Source organism: Penicillium manginii (genome assembly GCF_028828005.1).
Source record: "Penicillium manginii strain IBT 31320 chromosome Unknown utg000004l:1.0-7231830.0:1.0-7236170.0, whole genome shotgun sequence".
NCBI lineage: Eukaryota > Fungi > Ascomycota > Eurotiomycetes > Eurotiales > Aspergillaceae > Penicillium > Penicillium manginii.
This window is the reverse complement of record NW_026643105.1, coordinates 3230307-3244448: the sequence shown is the minus strand read 5'-3', so window position 1 is coordinate 3244448 and position 14142 is coordinate 3230307. Positions and strand designations below refer to the sequence as shown.

At 48.8% G+C, this 14142-nt stretch overlaps 6 protein-coding genes across 6 annotated transcripts; 4 read left to right on the top strand and 2 right to left on the bottom strand.

Moving 5' to 3' along the window:
* Positions 1-145: 145 nt before the first annotated feature.
* Positions 146-1977, bottom strand: N7533_004915 (uncharacterized protein; the record flags this gene model as incomplete). The annotated part of the gene is made up of 2 exons (XM_057101565.1): positions 146-1489; positions 1579-1977. The coding sequence occupies 2 exons, from the start codon at positions 1975-1977 to the stop codon at positions 146-148; spliced, it is 1743 nt and encodes a 580-aa protein (XP_056961195.1).
* A 227-nt stretch (positions 1978-2204) lies between these two features.
* On the top strand, positions 2205-3668 carry N7533_004914 (uncharacterized protein; the record flags this gene model as incomplete). Its single annotated transcript, XM_057101564.1, has 1 exon — positions 2205-3668. One exon carries the CDS (start codon positions 2205-2207, stop codon positions 3666-3668), a length of 1464 nt encoding a protein of 487 aa, XP_056961194.1.
* A 112-nt stretch (positions 3669-3780) lies between these two features.
* Positions 3781-5373, top strand: N7533_004913 (uncharacterized protein; the record flags this gene model as incomplete). The annotated part of the gene is made up of 3 exons (XM_057101563.1): positions 3781-4140; positions 4330-4532; positions 4602-5373. 3 exons carry the CDS (start codon positions 3781-3783, stop codon positions 5371-5373), a joined length of 1335 nt encoding a protein of 444 aa, XP_056961193.1.
* A 1062-nt stretch (positions 5374-6435) lies between these two features.
* N7533_004912 (SPX domain protein) lies at positions 6436-9038 on the top strand (the record flags this gene model as incomplete). Its single annotated transcript, XM_057101562.1, has 2 exons — positions 6436-6488; positions 6746-9038. 2 exons carry the CDS (start codon positions 6436-6438, stop codon positions 9036-9038), a joined length of 2346 nt encoding a protein of 781 aa, XP_056961192.1.
* Positions 9039-9752: 714 nt separating this feature from the next.
* N7533_004911 (DsbA family oxidoreductase) lies at positions 9753-10570 on the top strand (the record flags this gene model as incomplete). Its single annotated transcript, XM_057101561.1, has 2 exons — positions 9753-9797; positions 9923-10570. 2 exons carry the CDS (start codon positions 9753-9755, stop codon positions 10568-10570), a joined length of 693 nt encoding a protein of 230 aa, XP_056961191.1.
* A 187-nt stretch (positions 10571-10757) lies between these two features.
* N7533_004910 (uncharacterized protein) lies at positions 10758-13902 on the bottom strand (the record flags this gene model as incomplete). The annotated part of the gene is given in 3 exon segments (XM_057101560.1): positions 10758-12022; positions 12036-12565; positions 12602-13902. 3 exon segments carry the CDS (start codon positions 13900-13902, stop codon positions 10758-10760), a joined length of 3096 nt encoding a protein of 1031 aa, XP_056961190.1.
* Positions 13903-14142: the final 240 nt, after the last annotated feature.

Sequence of the window (14142 nt, the reverse complement as noted above, 5' to 3'; positions counted from 1 at the left end):
TCTAAATACTAGATAGATACTAGTAGTAGGTAGTGGCAAAAATCAGTTATTCAAATTCATCTTGTTGGCACCATGATCTACACAGTGGAAGCTTTGAACTCAGGCTTATATCGTACTAGTTGAAGTTTCATAAAAGTTCCTATGATCACATTAATTGCGATCCCTTGACAAAGTTTTTCAAATTCTCAGCCAACGGAAACACAATCCGCTGATAGATCTCCTCCTGCATAGTCTCATCATCCAGAGTATAACCACCTTTCCAGCGCCAAGACAAACACTGCTCTACCACATCACCGTACAGGGGCCCGCTTGATAATTCCACATAGCGCAGTAATCGAGTAGCAGTTTTGAGATTGGAGGTTGCTTCGTTTTCATCATGGTCTTCTGCTGTGCGAAGTTGCTCGAGAGGTTGACAAAGCGAAAGCTCGACCAGAACAAGACCCAGCGGGAAGAGTATTTCGTTTCGAATTAGTGCCGAATTCGCTGCACCCCTACACATCGTCGAATCTTTGACCGGGTGTGGGGCATTCAAGGCTAATGTGGGATGTCCGATATTGCCTGTGGGCTCGCGGATGAATATGATATCGCGTGCTCGCCAGCGGGATTGAAGCCAGTTTCCATGGAACTGAAGAACACTGCATGCAAGATTGGCGGCTAGTGTGAGGCGATCCTTTTGGCTGAAGAAGACTGCGCCGTTCATCTGAGCTTGCAAGAACGATGATGATGTTTCTAGAAGTTCGGCCAAAGATTGTAGCTTGGGGCTGGCGGGGAGTTTTCGTAAATGGTACATGAGGTGTTGCTGGGTTCCGTCCATAACACAGCCAAGTAAATTCTTCTCTTCGATTCCGGATTTCGTGGCTGCCATTGTTGATAGTGTGAGGCATATGCTGTATATTGGAGGAGATGGAGGTTTTTCTTCAGAGAGTAGAGTCGTAAAAGTATCCTGCATTGAAAAGGATACCTTGGTCTTTCTTTGTACTGAGCTTTTATGGGCTCTTATCGATTGAACGGCAACAGCCTCTATATTCACTGCCTGCGGGGTTGGCTGGAGGTAATCTGATTTTGCTTCAATCTCATGAGCCTTGCCCAGCGTCCCGGAGATATCATGTGCGCTAGGAGAGGCAAAAACCATCCGAAACCGAGCTGAGAGTGGCTCTATCTCAATGTTGTCCTCAATGGGAGACTGGCTGCCAAGAAGAAAGTGAATCGTATGTCGATCCCGACAGGTGCATTTCCAGCATTTGTCGTTGAGAATGGCGTTGTGTAAGCTCTGTGCAAGTTTTCGACTTCGCTTAAGCTGTGGCAGAGAGCGCTTTGATATCTTTCGCTTTTGTACTTGGCTCCGGTGCTCGCTTTGTTCGGTGAGATTGGCCAGTTGTTCGTTTGCGCTTTTAATCTCACTGAATATCCTCTCATAAATGCTTTTAGAGAATGTGTCCTTGAACTTTTTGACTTCTCGATTGAAACTACTCGAGTCCTTCCAGAAGACCTGGATTTTGGGTTATCAGATTAGTCAAGGTTAACTTTATTTGCGCGGAGACCTCTTTGTGGGATGGAGGTGCCACGGAAGATACACACCTCTACTGGCATCTTGTCCCAGCCTAGCTTGCGGTGTATCTCTTCGAGAAGTGTCGAAAGTTCTTTCATAGTTTGCATGAATGGAAGATAATTTCTTCCTAGTTTCTTTTTAAGAAGACGCTGTACAGTCGCCTTCTCCCATAGAGCCTTAATTTCATGAGGTTCAAGACTGTCGATACCATCATCAAACTCGACGACCCCTTCGAGAGATCTTTCTAGCGTATTGATAAAGGAAGCCTGCTGTGATCCGAGGTTTGTGGCATAGTGGTCCAATTTGCTGCGGTATCGCTTCGTTCGAAGATCACCCAGTGTCTCAAGACCTTGGACATAACTGTCCAGCTGGTTAACTATCAACGGCAAAATAGCGAGAGCGATGCCAGCTACTTCTATGCCGGACATACCGTCGGCTAAAGTCGATACCGCCCACGTTAGAAAGAAAGGATGAAGGGAGGGAAGGAATGCTGTTTTAATGTAGCTTGGGGAACAGTAAGAGGAGTTGCCCCTCATTTCAGCCCCAACCCCGCCGTCGAACAATCCCTGCCAATCTCATGACCGTCAGCGATGTCTAGAATTTTCTCCCCAATGATCCTCTATGCTTGACTTCTTCATGTCGCCGCTCTTTTATCATGGAAGAACACGCCGCGCTTCAGCAGCCGCACACAACGGGTATCCCCATAGGCAAAACAACAAGCCCCATCTCAGCTATTGTTCAGAATTGTCTCAGGCGGCTTGGCCATATCATCACATCCCATCGACTCGATGAATATAAATCACAGGTCTTACCAGAGCTATGGTCGGACGAACTAGGTCGGTTGCGAGTTTGGACGGCAAACCTGGGAGCGCACCAGACAGGCCAGTCGTCGCTGGACTACCGACTGCGCGAGGCATCGCACCTGAAAAGCCAGATCCTCCGAGTCCTCGGTCGTCTTCAGCGAACGATTCAAGATCTGGAAAGCCTCCCGCAGGAACCAGACGCACTGGAGGAATTCTCAAGCGAATCGGAGGACAGCGAAGATGAGGGCCAGACCTTCATCCAGAAGATATACCATTCCTTGCACGACACTATAAACATACTTTTCGAAAATGCGATGTCAATACGAAGACCTGCTCAGCATGACAGAATAATCGGAGTCAAACGGTCGGAAACCGCCGGCTTTGAACAATGGGACAGACAGCACGTCGCGGATAAGTTTCCCCAGCTGCAACACGATATTCGAGATCGACTGGGGCTAGCAATATCCCAGCGCCGAGCCACGCTCAAGTATCGCGAACGGCATCACCTCAAGCTCGCACAGGGGCTGGACTCGGTGGAAGACACGTCGCTATCGGAAACAGTTGCTACAAAGTTGATCATGAGCCGCGCCGAAGATGATAACTTTGAGCTACAGTCTACTGCTTCACAGACCTCTTATGCGCAAACTATCATGAATGGGGGAGAAGGTATGGTTGTACCGCCTCCTCCTAAAGGGAGCCTGGATGGAAAGCCTTTCAACTGCCCCTACTGCTTTCTTCTCATCAAAGTTAAAGACAGGCGCTCCTGGACACAGCATGTTTTCCACGATCTGATGCCGTACGTATGCGTCTTTACCGATTGTCGAACGCCGCATCGGCTTTTTGAAAGTCGTCGCGAATGGAGCGCCCATTTACAGAGTCAGCATTCGATTCCGGACGAGGCGGGTAAAGTGGTCCAATGTTCTCTTTGCAGTGCATCTGTTGGTTCCGCTAAACCATTCGAACGACATCTCGGTCGGCATCTGCAAGAGCTCGCGCTTTTTGCTCTGCCAAGATCTTGTACAGACGAAGAAGAAGATGATGATTCACATGTATCGATTGGGTCAAAAGTCTCGGCAAAAAGCCTAGAACAACTTGACTCGGACGATGATAATGATGATGATGATGATGATGGAGAGACTGCCATGTTGACAGTATCCCAGGATGGCCAAGAGACCCAACCCCCAGGTCCTTCAAACCCGTACCATGAAATACTGGAAAAAATGAGAGGGGGGCATGAAAGCACCGACACATCCGACATTGATTCCGATCCCGAGAGGATACATAATACTAGTACTCCTTATGAAAACCAAAAGTGAGTTCTTCAAGTTTTGAATTCGAAATATACCCCAGTCAGTTTTCAGCGGCTAAATTACTGCAAGTCAACTCGAATCTGAGCCCGGTATCCCAATTGACCAAGGATTGCTTGATATGATAAAAGAAACACACGGCGAGCCCGGTGGTGAGCCAACAATTGATTCGGTAAAAGATAAAGAAATCGAACGATTGGAGAAATCGATCCGGGAAGACAGCGAACCAAAAAAGGCCAAAGAGACAGCTCTGAAAAAGGCTGCTGTTGATGAGTGGAAGATCGAGCAGGAAAAGGCCAAGCAGAGGGCTAAAGAGGCCCAAAAAATCAAGGACAAGGAATTCCGTGAGCGACTGCGTGATGATTTCGGATATGGCGACGAAGAAATTGAGAAAATACTCGACAAGGAGAGACATAAGGAGAAATTCAAGCACAAAGAGCACGATACCATTAATAAGGAGAAAAAAGATGCTTGGATCAAGGTATGATGAACTGATCTTATTGATGCTAGCTACTGGAACTATGGCTAACTATAATGTCAACTAGGTTCACCGCAGACACCTACTCCCCGAAACCTTGTTGGCGTACAACTTGCCTTGGGACTGGGATGAAGTAAGCAGCAGCTCTATGCAAGCACCCATTCCCTCCTTCACTACTGATATCTACTACAGCACGACTCCAACTACATCATCATCAAGAAATGGGTTACCGAGGACTTCCAGGAAGAACTCTTTGCCCACTCCCGCCGAATTCGCGAGGGCAAGGTCATTCACTCGAGCACCTCAATCAACCGGCACGTCGCCAGCCCCCGCAGCTCCAAGAAGCAAATCAAATTTGATTTTCGCCGAAGCAATAGCCCTCTTATCGGCGAGGAGTAATTTTCCGAAAGGAGAAACGAGCCTATCCAACCCCCCCTTGAAGCGGAGAGTATACTTGAGAACAGGAGGTCGAAATTTTACCACGGCACCGGCCGGGACATTCGAATCATAGCCGAGAACTCTCGTGGACGACGTCCGCAGCGTGCTGAGCAGTATTACGACGTTGAGGATGAAAGCCAAGGAGAAGAATTGGAGGGCCAACTCTCAGCCGTTGAGCAATACCAGGAGGCTAGGGCAGGCCGCTCTGCCACTGCTGCGCTACCTGGCGACAATGGCAGCCGAAAGAGTAGATCAAACAGCAGCCGTGAAAGCGCAACCGGCACCAAAACAGGAGGTGGAAATAACATCAGGCTGATGATGGACGGAATGCAACTCGCACTTAAAGAAGAGGCGGTCCACGGAAAGATGATTAATATTCGAGGTGATGACACCGGCGGATTTCGCCTCGGTCTTGGGGGAAATGCAAACCGCAAGCCGGAAGCTCGCAGAAGCAGAAGTGAAGAAAGAGACGAACGCGAACGAATCGATCCCGAGATCGAGATGGCCCAAGGATATACGCGCGAAGATGAAAGAAGGCCCGGGCAGGAAACCCATGATGAACTTCTAGAGTTTTCTCATGGCTCCAAGGGCGAGTTCAACTCGTCACAACCGGAGATTTCGACTGGAAAAGTGACCACTGAAGATGGTGATGATGATTCAATCGATGATGAACGAGGAGGGTCTAGAGTATCGATATATCTTTGTTGTCAGTGCTCAGGACTGGTGAATATGTACTTGTCAACCGAACGATGTCCACTCTGTGGCCACGGGAGATGCATGTATTGCAATGCGGCTTAGTGATAGATTTAGCGTTTAGTTGAAATCTTTGAATTTCGGCATCGACAAAATCAGTAGGCAGATCCTGCCGTAATGAATATCTATTCCTTTGAAAATATAGCCACAGTCCAATATCCATGCAGAACACTACTTTTTTCCTTTTTGCTTGGTTAAAATCACTCTTGTAATCGGGTGAGTTAGCAAGATGGCTGAGAACAATAGGTTCAAATTGGACCTGCAGACTAGTGTGTATGAACTAATTCTTAAGCCATCCCCAATGCGAGAACCAGGATGATATTCAATAGTTTGCAGGGTATTAGCTAGAATGATGCATAAGTGCCAAGCAGCATAGGAACTTGGACCATGCATGTGTAATCCTGGATGCATGGATGCGCATTAAGGCAGCCATAAAGCTTCTTTGCCGCTTGGCTTCTAGTATTAGGTGCAGCCCGATCCTAGTGGGGTGTACTTTAACCACTAGTATCAATCTGCTAGGTAGTGAAACTATCTTTCCTAATTGTGATATAGACAGGTTATACATGGATCTATTTACTAGTTTTATGTTTATCTACGGAGTGGATATTTATTTCCAATAATCAATTTGTACCCTTGGAATTGAGTGAGTGCATCTACCGTAAATATGACATTCTCGGCAAATATCGCTCTCGGGGAGGACAATCCGCTTCCCGTGTGGAGCGACCCTCGAGGCGAATTCTGGGTGGAGCCCTCATTCTCAAGAGGGGGAGAAACTAGGAGTTTGACATTGTTCTATCCTATCTAATCATCCAAACACTAATCAAGTTGGATAGTAGTGTTTTTGGTACTCGAACGTACTAATACTATATAGCATACCAGTCCTACACTATGTGAAGATATAGGGTTTACGGTGTAGTGACTGTATAAAGTCAATGCATAGGCTAAGTATGGCTAGATATGGCTAAACATGGCTAAAGAGTTATACTAACTTAATCTATGCTAGACTGAGTTTAGCGGGGAGTCTAGAGTGTGTCTGCTAACCTTTAGGAAGTGTGTCTAAGTGGGTCTCTGATTGGCTGGTTGCGGGTAACGCAACCTCAGCCAGCGATGGACGCACGTGCTGCAGCTAGCTGCGAAGCTACTTCCAAAAGGAAGAAGGTGTAACTGCGCGACTATCCATCGTGTTTCTTCTGCCGTCTGCATTTACGGCTAGCTTCACTTCCCTCGGGAGTAAAATTCGTTAAGACTTGGATCCTTTGCCTTATCTTTCATCAGCTCTGACCTTTCCCTTCCCTTCCTTCTCTTCCCGCCACCCCCCACCCACTCGGTACTTGGAAGTGACACAAGGTTGCCAATCCGTCCGCTTGACTCTGCACCCTCTTCCCCTCCAGTCTGAGGCACCATGCGGTTCGGAAAGACCCTTCGGAAGGCCTTGTACCCCCCCATGGAAGGGCAATTATATCGACTACGCGAAGCTGAAGTCCTTGCTACGAGAGCATGATGTCAATGACGAGCGTGACGATGGCAGTGACTCCGACACCAGTCTTTGGACCGAGCAAGATGAGGAGGCTTTCGTCCAGGAACTGATCAACGTGCAGCTAGACAAGGTCAATGCCTTCCAATCGCAGACCTCGCAGCAACTCCGAGAGCGCACCTCCGCCTGTGAGGCCAAGCTGCGACCGTTGGCCCCGGCTGCCGATCAGGAATCCCCCAGCGATGGTCCCGAGAAACGCAGAATCGCCTCCGAGGCCCTCCAGGAGCTCGACAGCATTACAAAGGAGGTCAGCGAATTGGAAAAATACAGCCGTATCAACTTTACCGGCTTCCTCAAGGCGGCCAAGAAGCATGACCGCAAGCGCGGCGCTCGATACCGCGTCAAGCCCCTGCTGCAAGTGCGCCTATCTCAATTGCCCTTCAATTCCGAGGACTACTCGCCATTGGTCCACCGCCTGTCCGTGATGTACTCTTTTGTGCGTGAAACCCTGAGCCAGGATGTCGTCCAGTCAAAGGAGCCGGAACGCGGCTTTGGTCGAGATGTCTATTCGTCCTACAAGTTCTGGGTGCACGCCGACAACGTCCTCGAGACCAAGACCCACATCCTGCGCCGCCTTCCAGTCCTCATTTATAACCCCGGCACCTCCAAGGACGTGCATAGCCTGCCAGATGACCCCACGATCACCTCTCTTTACTTCGACAACCCCCAGTTCGATCTGTACAACCAAAAGGTTGCCCGTGCTTCGGAGGCTGGATCTCTACGCCTGCGCTGGACTGGTCAGCTGCGAGATAAGCCACCCATCTTCCTCGAGAAGAAGATCGTCGCCGAAGATGATAGCAGCCGGGAGGTCAAGGTGCAGCTCAAGGAAAAGCACATCAAGGAGTTCTTGGACGGCGAGTATCACCTGGATAAGAAGGTACACCGCATGGAAGATATGAACAATGGCGAGTCGGCCGAGGCCGAGTCTCTCAAACAGAATGTGGAGGAATTGCAGTCCTTCATCAAGGAGCACAACCTTCAGCCTATGCTCCGGGCCAACTACACCCGCACCGCGTTCCAGATTCCAGGTGATAACCGCATTCGCATTTCTCTCGACACCAATCTCGCCTTGATCCGGGAAGATTCTCTAGATCAAGAGCGTTCTTGCCGAGACCCCGCCGAATGGCACCGAACCGATCTGGACGATGCTGCCGCTTCTTACCCTTTCAGCGCCGTGAGAGCCGGCGAAATTGTCCGTTTCCCTCACGCTCTTTTGGAGATCAAGCTGCGTGGTAAAGCCCATGACTCCGAATGGATCAATGATCTCATGTCCTCCCACCTTCTCAAAGAAGCACCTCGCTTCTCCAAGTTCGTCCACGGTGTCGCCCAGTTATTCGAAGACAACGTCAACAGTTTCCCCTTCTGGCTTGGCGAATTGGAAAATGATATTCGTCGTGACCCGGAAACCGCTTTCCACGAGGAACAAGAACGACTGGCCAAGCGAGCAGAGGAAGATATGGCGGTCGGTAGTTTCCGCGTTAGTGTCAGTAGCCCAGGCACACATATGCTCTCGGGATCTCCCTCCCACCGATGGACGGAGCCATCTCGCCGTCGACCCTCTGGAATGAGCGAGGGTGTGCCTCCAACTAAGCCCCGCATCTCCGCCGTTGCACCCGAATATCGCGAACAAACAGAGCAACCTGCTGCCGAGCCGTCCGAGGATACCCCGATACCCGCCTACAATTTCTCTTCACTCCTACAGTCTTTGACCCACAAGTTCCAGAACTGGACAGGACAGCAGGATGAGGTCTTGCCGCCCGGCGTCCGTCATCCGGGCGTCTGGATCAAAGACGCGGGACCCGTCCGCGTGGAAAGTAAAGTGTGGCTCGCCAACCAGCGAACATTCATCAAGTGGCTCCACGTCAGTATCCTGCTCTCGACCTTGTCTCTGGGTCTGTACAACGCTGCTGGAAAGCACAACCGCATTGCACAGGCTTTGGCCATCGTCTACACATTCTTCGCCATCTTTGCCGCCGTTTGGGGCTGGTATATGTATGAGAAGCGCGCTCGACTCATCCGCCAACGCAGCGGAAAAGACCTGGACAACATGTTCGGACCTCTCGTCGTGTGTGTTGGTCTGGCGATTGCCCTGGTCCTGAACTTTGCCTTCAAGGTATGTACCAGCTCGACTCAGCTTCCCCTCCTCTTTTCCCGTCTCAATTCTAACACTTCATAGTATCAATCCGTGATGAACCAAGCCCGCGATGCTCAACCCCCCCGTCTCAGCCCCTGTCACCAACTCTTCTGCTTTCGACACTGGCTCGATAGCCTCGTGGAGACCGAGCTACAATGCGCAGCAAGTCCTGTAAACGCTCTCTACTTGCCAGAAAAAAAAAAATTGTTACCTGGGCAGGGGCAGGTCCCTTCCTAAAGTCTGGAGACACTGTACTTCACTCAGCTCTGTACTGTATATTGACTCTGGACTTGGACTCTAGGGGCATCGACGATTGTCGGGCTGTTGGGTTGATTTTGTGAATTTTTTTTGGATGCATATATGGAGCCAATCGGTGTACTTTATGAATAGCTTGCATGAATGATATTTCGGGGCAAATCAACCAAGAGGGAGCCGACTGTAGTAGTCTAATAAAGCGTAACATAAAACGTACGGCATAAATATCTTCAAATTTTCGTGGATGCCTGCCACCGCTTGGGTTGCCTGTATAAAACCCGCCTGACAAACGCCAGTGGATACGCTGACAAATGACGTGTTGGAAGCTTCGGAATCCAGCAGAAAGTACGAAAAAGACCACCGAGGTATAAGTCAAAAGCACCAATTTAACCAAAACCCAAACCTTTAACTTGAACCTAAGCCCCTCCCCCTCTCTCACCCTTCCCGTCTTTCTTCCATCTCTCTCCAAATACCCCTCCGAAGGCATTCCTCCCGCCCAAAATGACAAACTTCAAGATCCAAATCATCTCCGACTCCGTCTGCCCGGTATGTCATGCCCCACTCCGTTGCATACGGACATAACCATCCCATCATATCCGAAAACCATATTCATACATCTTCTACACCATGACCTCCCCCTCCCTTTAGAATCAAACTAACAGACAAAACAGTGGTGCTACGTCGGCTTCAAACGCCTATCCCGAGCAATAATAACCCACAAAACCCAACACCCATCCGACACATTCAACCTAACCTGGAAAGCATTCTACCTCAACCCCGCCTCACCAACATACCCCGGCGAAAACAAGCGGGAAATGTACGCGCGGAAATTCGGCGCCGAGCGCGTGGCGGCTATGTTTGCGCGCCTGGCCCCCATCGGCGAGAGCGAGGGTATCAAGTTCTCGTTTGGCGGGAATACGGGGTCGACCCGGGACTCGCATCGACTGATTTGGTTGGCGGGGGAGGTTGAGAAGAAGCAGCAGCAGCAGCAAGCTGGTGCTGAGATTGGGGGGATTCAGACGCGTGTTGTGGAGAAGTTGTTCCGCGCTTATTTTGAGGAGGAGAAGAATATTACCGACAGAGATGTTTTACGGGAGGCGGGTGTTGGTGCTGGGCTGGATGAAGGTGCTGTGAAGGAGTTGCTTGAGGGTGAGGCTGATGAGGGGGGTGAGGAGGTTGATGCTGAGGCGGCGGCTGCGTCGGGACGGTTGGTTTCGGGGGTGCCGTTTTTTGAGGTGCAGGGGAAGTATGCTGTTGAGGGGGCGGATGAGCCCGAGACGTTCTTGGAGATTTTTCAGAGGGTTAAGGATGAGGAGTAGAAGGGAGATACTGGCTCGGGGACGAGGGTAGGATTTATGGCGTTGATATTGATGGATTCTGAGTCTTATTTCTTTTTGATGTCCCTTTCTTCTAGTAATGCTGGTTACACGGAGCTAGCCATCTGATGTACGATGTACTCTGAAACCTATATTTGAATAACTAGTCTTTTCCAATATCCCTAGTACCTTAAAGGTTAAGTTTGTGTATAAAGATTGCATCTTCTGGAGTCACATTAGCACCTTTGTCAAGAAGCATGAGGACTATCTCACGGTAGCCCTTCACGAGTGCTACTTGAATAGCATTAAATCTGTCATCAATTCCACCTTTAGCGTTCACGTCAGCACCATGGTCTAATAGTGTTCGTACCACCTTGCCATATCCTCTCCTTGATGCTGTATGAAGTGGATGGCCATGTTTCCCCCACACGTTCACACAGGCACCATGATCTAGTAGTAATTGGACCACTTTGTCATGGCCCCATCTTGATGCTGCAAGAAGCGCATTGCCATGTTCCCCCCGCACGTGCACATCGGCACCATGATCTAGTAGTATTTGGACCACGTTGTCATGGCCCCTTACTGATGCTGCGATAAGTGCAGTACCATAAAATCTACCCTGGGCATTCACATCGGCACCATGATCTAGTAGTATTTGAACTACTTGGCCATGACCGTTCCTCGATGCTTCAATAAGAGCACTCCTAGATATCCCCTGCACGTTCATATTGGCACCATGATCCAGTAATATTTGGACCACTTGGTTATGGCCGCGGTGTGATGCTTCAAAAAGTGCATAGCTAAATCCCTTCTTTGCGTTCACACTGGCACCATGATCCAGTAGTATTTGGACCACTTGGTTATGGCCGTAGCGTGATGCTTCAAAAAGTGCATAGCTAAATCCCTTCTGTCCGTTCACATCAGCACCAAGATCTAGTAGGAGCTGAACAACGTCTTTGTGACCTCCAAAGGAGGCTGCTTCAAGTGCACTGTCAAATCTTCCACCTTGGGCATTGATATCAGCACTGTGATCAAGTAATATTTGGACAACTCTTTTGTGGCCTTCAGATGCTGCTGCTTGAAGTGCATATGCGTAGTATCCAAACTGGGTATTTATAATGTCTTTTAGACCTCCAGTCTCGACATGAATGGCCAGGAGAGTTCTTAGGATGACCTCTAGCCCCAAAAACGACGCATAATAAATGGGAGATAAAACACCATTCACGGGCCTTTGAAAATCGAAAAATGACGTCCGTGGATCGTCAATCATGTATAGCCTGACCCAGGTCATGAATGCGTTGTTGTCATTCTGGAACAACCTCAACAGCAATTTTTCTGTTTTTGGGTTTCCCTGAGAAGATTGATAATAGTGAAACCAATTTTCGGCAGCAAATTCGGCCAGAGCGAAGACATTGAGCTTTCCTCTGTCCAAAATTCCATCTGATAAAGTCGGGTCTAAAAGATAGACAAGGCAGATTTGGCTTAGTTCGGTATTCGCATTCATTATCAATAGCGAATCTTTCTGCTTTCTGCTGTCGGATACGATCTGACTGAAGGTACTCCTTGACGGAGAAATGAGCAATGCGAACAAGTGGACTCCTTTCATCAATTTCAAACACCCCTGGTCCATCGACTTCTCCAGGGCCCGTTTCGAAGATCTCTATAAGCCCAAGACAAATATCAACAAGGTCATCTGGCTCATAGGATCGGCCCTCACGATCGAGGCATTGCGGTTCTTCGTTAAGCTCTACAGCATGAGCTTCGATCAACTCACGAACGGTGAGGGTTTGTCTAGAGAGACAAAGCACTGTCAAGGTACGCTTTACGTCCTCGACATATGTTTCGTCGATGGAACATAATATGCGCTCGTAAGTTTCGTCTAGATCGCGAGGCAAAGAGTGTAAACATTTGTCAAGCTGGTTTCGGTTTCGTGCCTGTCGACAAGACCTCAGTTGGCATTCCGCATATCTGAAACTGTACATAGCTGGCATCAGTACACTAGATTAGGAAAGTTGCACTGAATTGGGTACTCACACTCCCTGCGCACCCTCTGTTATTTTGCTTTGAATCTCGCCCTGTCGCACCTTCCATCTCTGAAGATCGGGGTCATTTTCCAGCCGATGAGATACAAAATTCGATATATCATCATCAATTCCCGGATTTTTCATCAGGACAACACATTCAGAAGAAGGGTCTAATGATCGACGGATGTCATGGTAATCTCGACTTGTGACTAAAAGATGAACATTTGGCAAGCTCCAGTCACGCAACACCTGTATGACTCTCAGAACATCATCTCTTTTCCCCTGATGATCTCGGGGACACTCATCCAACGCGTCGATCAATACATATCCGTCCTGTATTCTTTCTAGGAAATTTCGAAGAGTTTCAAGTAGAATTTCTTCCGAAGGCGCAGATGACTTGGACAGTAAACGTAGTTCCTCCAGGTCCTTTTCACCGTCGTGGACCTGCACCGATAATTGCAACAGCAATGCACACAACAAGCCATTAGAATCCTGCTTCGACTCATCACTAAAAGCAAAGTAGAAATACGCGATTCCTACATTTCCGCGATTCACTCTCGTCTCGCAAAACTTGAGTATGTGGTGTATTATAACCGAAGAGAGGACTGACTTCCCACACCCTGCGAATCCGTTCAGCCAGAGAAACGAATTCCGCTCTGCGAGCCAGTTCGAGAATTGATCACTGTTGATGAACCACAGTCCCGTTTCTGGGTGGTGTTTCTTGAAGAATGTGTTCTGATTGACAGCTGGATCCGGCGCCTGCAGCCAGGCACGAATTGCGAAGGATACTTGGCTTGTATTCGTTCGTTCGAGGAGAGATTTGACTGCTGACATTTTGTCTTCGATACGACTGTGATCTTTGAACTGTAGCACACTCAGTGCGAGCGTCAAGTTCTCGCGGATTTCGCCGATATCTTCTTCGATTTTCACGAGTGTGCTTTTTCGGAATGGATAGGTTGCGCTGCGGCTTGTGGCTTTCAAACGACCTTTCAAGCTGGTGTCCGCAGCCGATTTGGCAGGGAATTTCTCACACTCTGCTTGGAGGTCTTGGATGATATCATGGCAGCTCTGTGTCGACTTCTCGACTTCTTGAAGTAGATCTTCTGCATTGGGTTGAGACTTACGTTGTTGAACTGCAGTTTCTAGGACTCGGAGAATGCTTTGAAGGATTTCTATGTTCTGGATGATTTTTGCAATATCGGCGTCTTTGCTCTTGTAGTTTGAGTAGAAATCTACCAAGGTTTGCGTGACTTGGATACTCAATGAAAGGAATCCGGCGATGCCAGCTGCGATCGAGAGCGGATCGCTCATGGCGGTAGGTGGAGGCCGCTTTGTTCTTGTTCGCTTGACTTTTGAATTACTTAGTAGGGTTTCGGCGATTTTTAGAGAACGAAGCTCAGAGAAATCGGTCGAAATCGACGAAGAACTATCAGACGGTCTTGATTCAGCCTCACTCGATGCCCGATTCCCCTCGTATTAGGACACGTGATCCGCCGTGCATTAATAGTGTGTTTGGTTGTCATAGACTTCTTTTCTCTTCTTTTTTTGTAG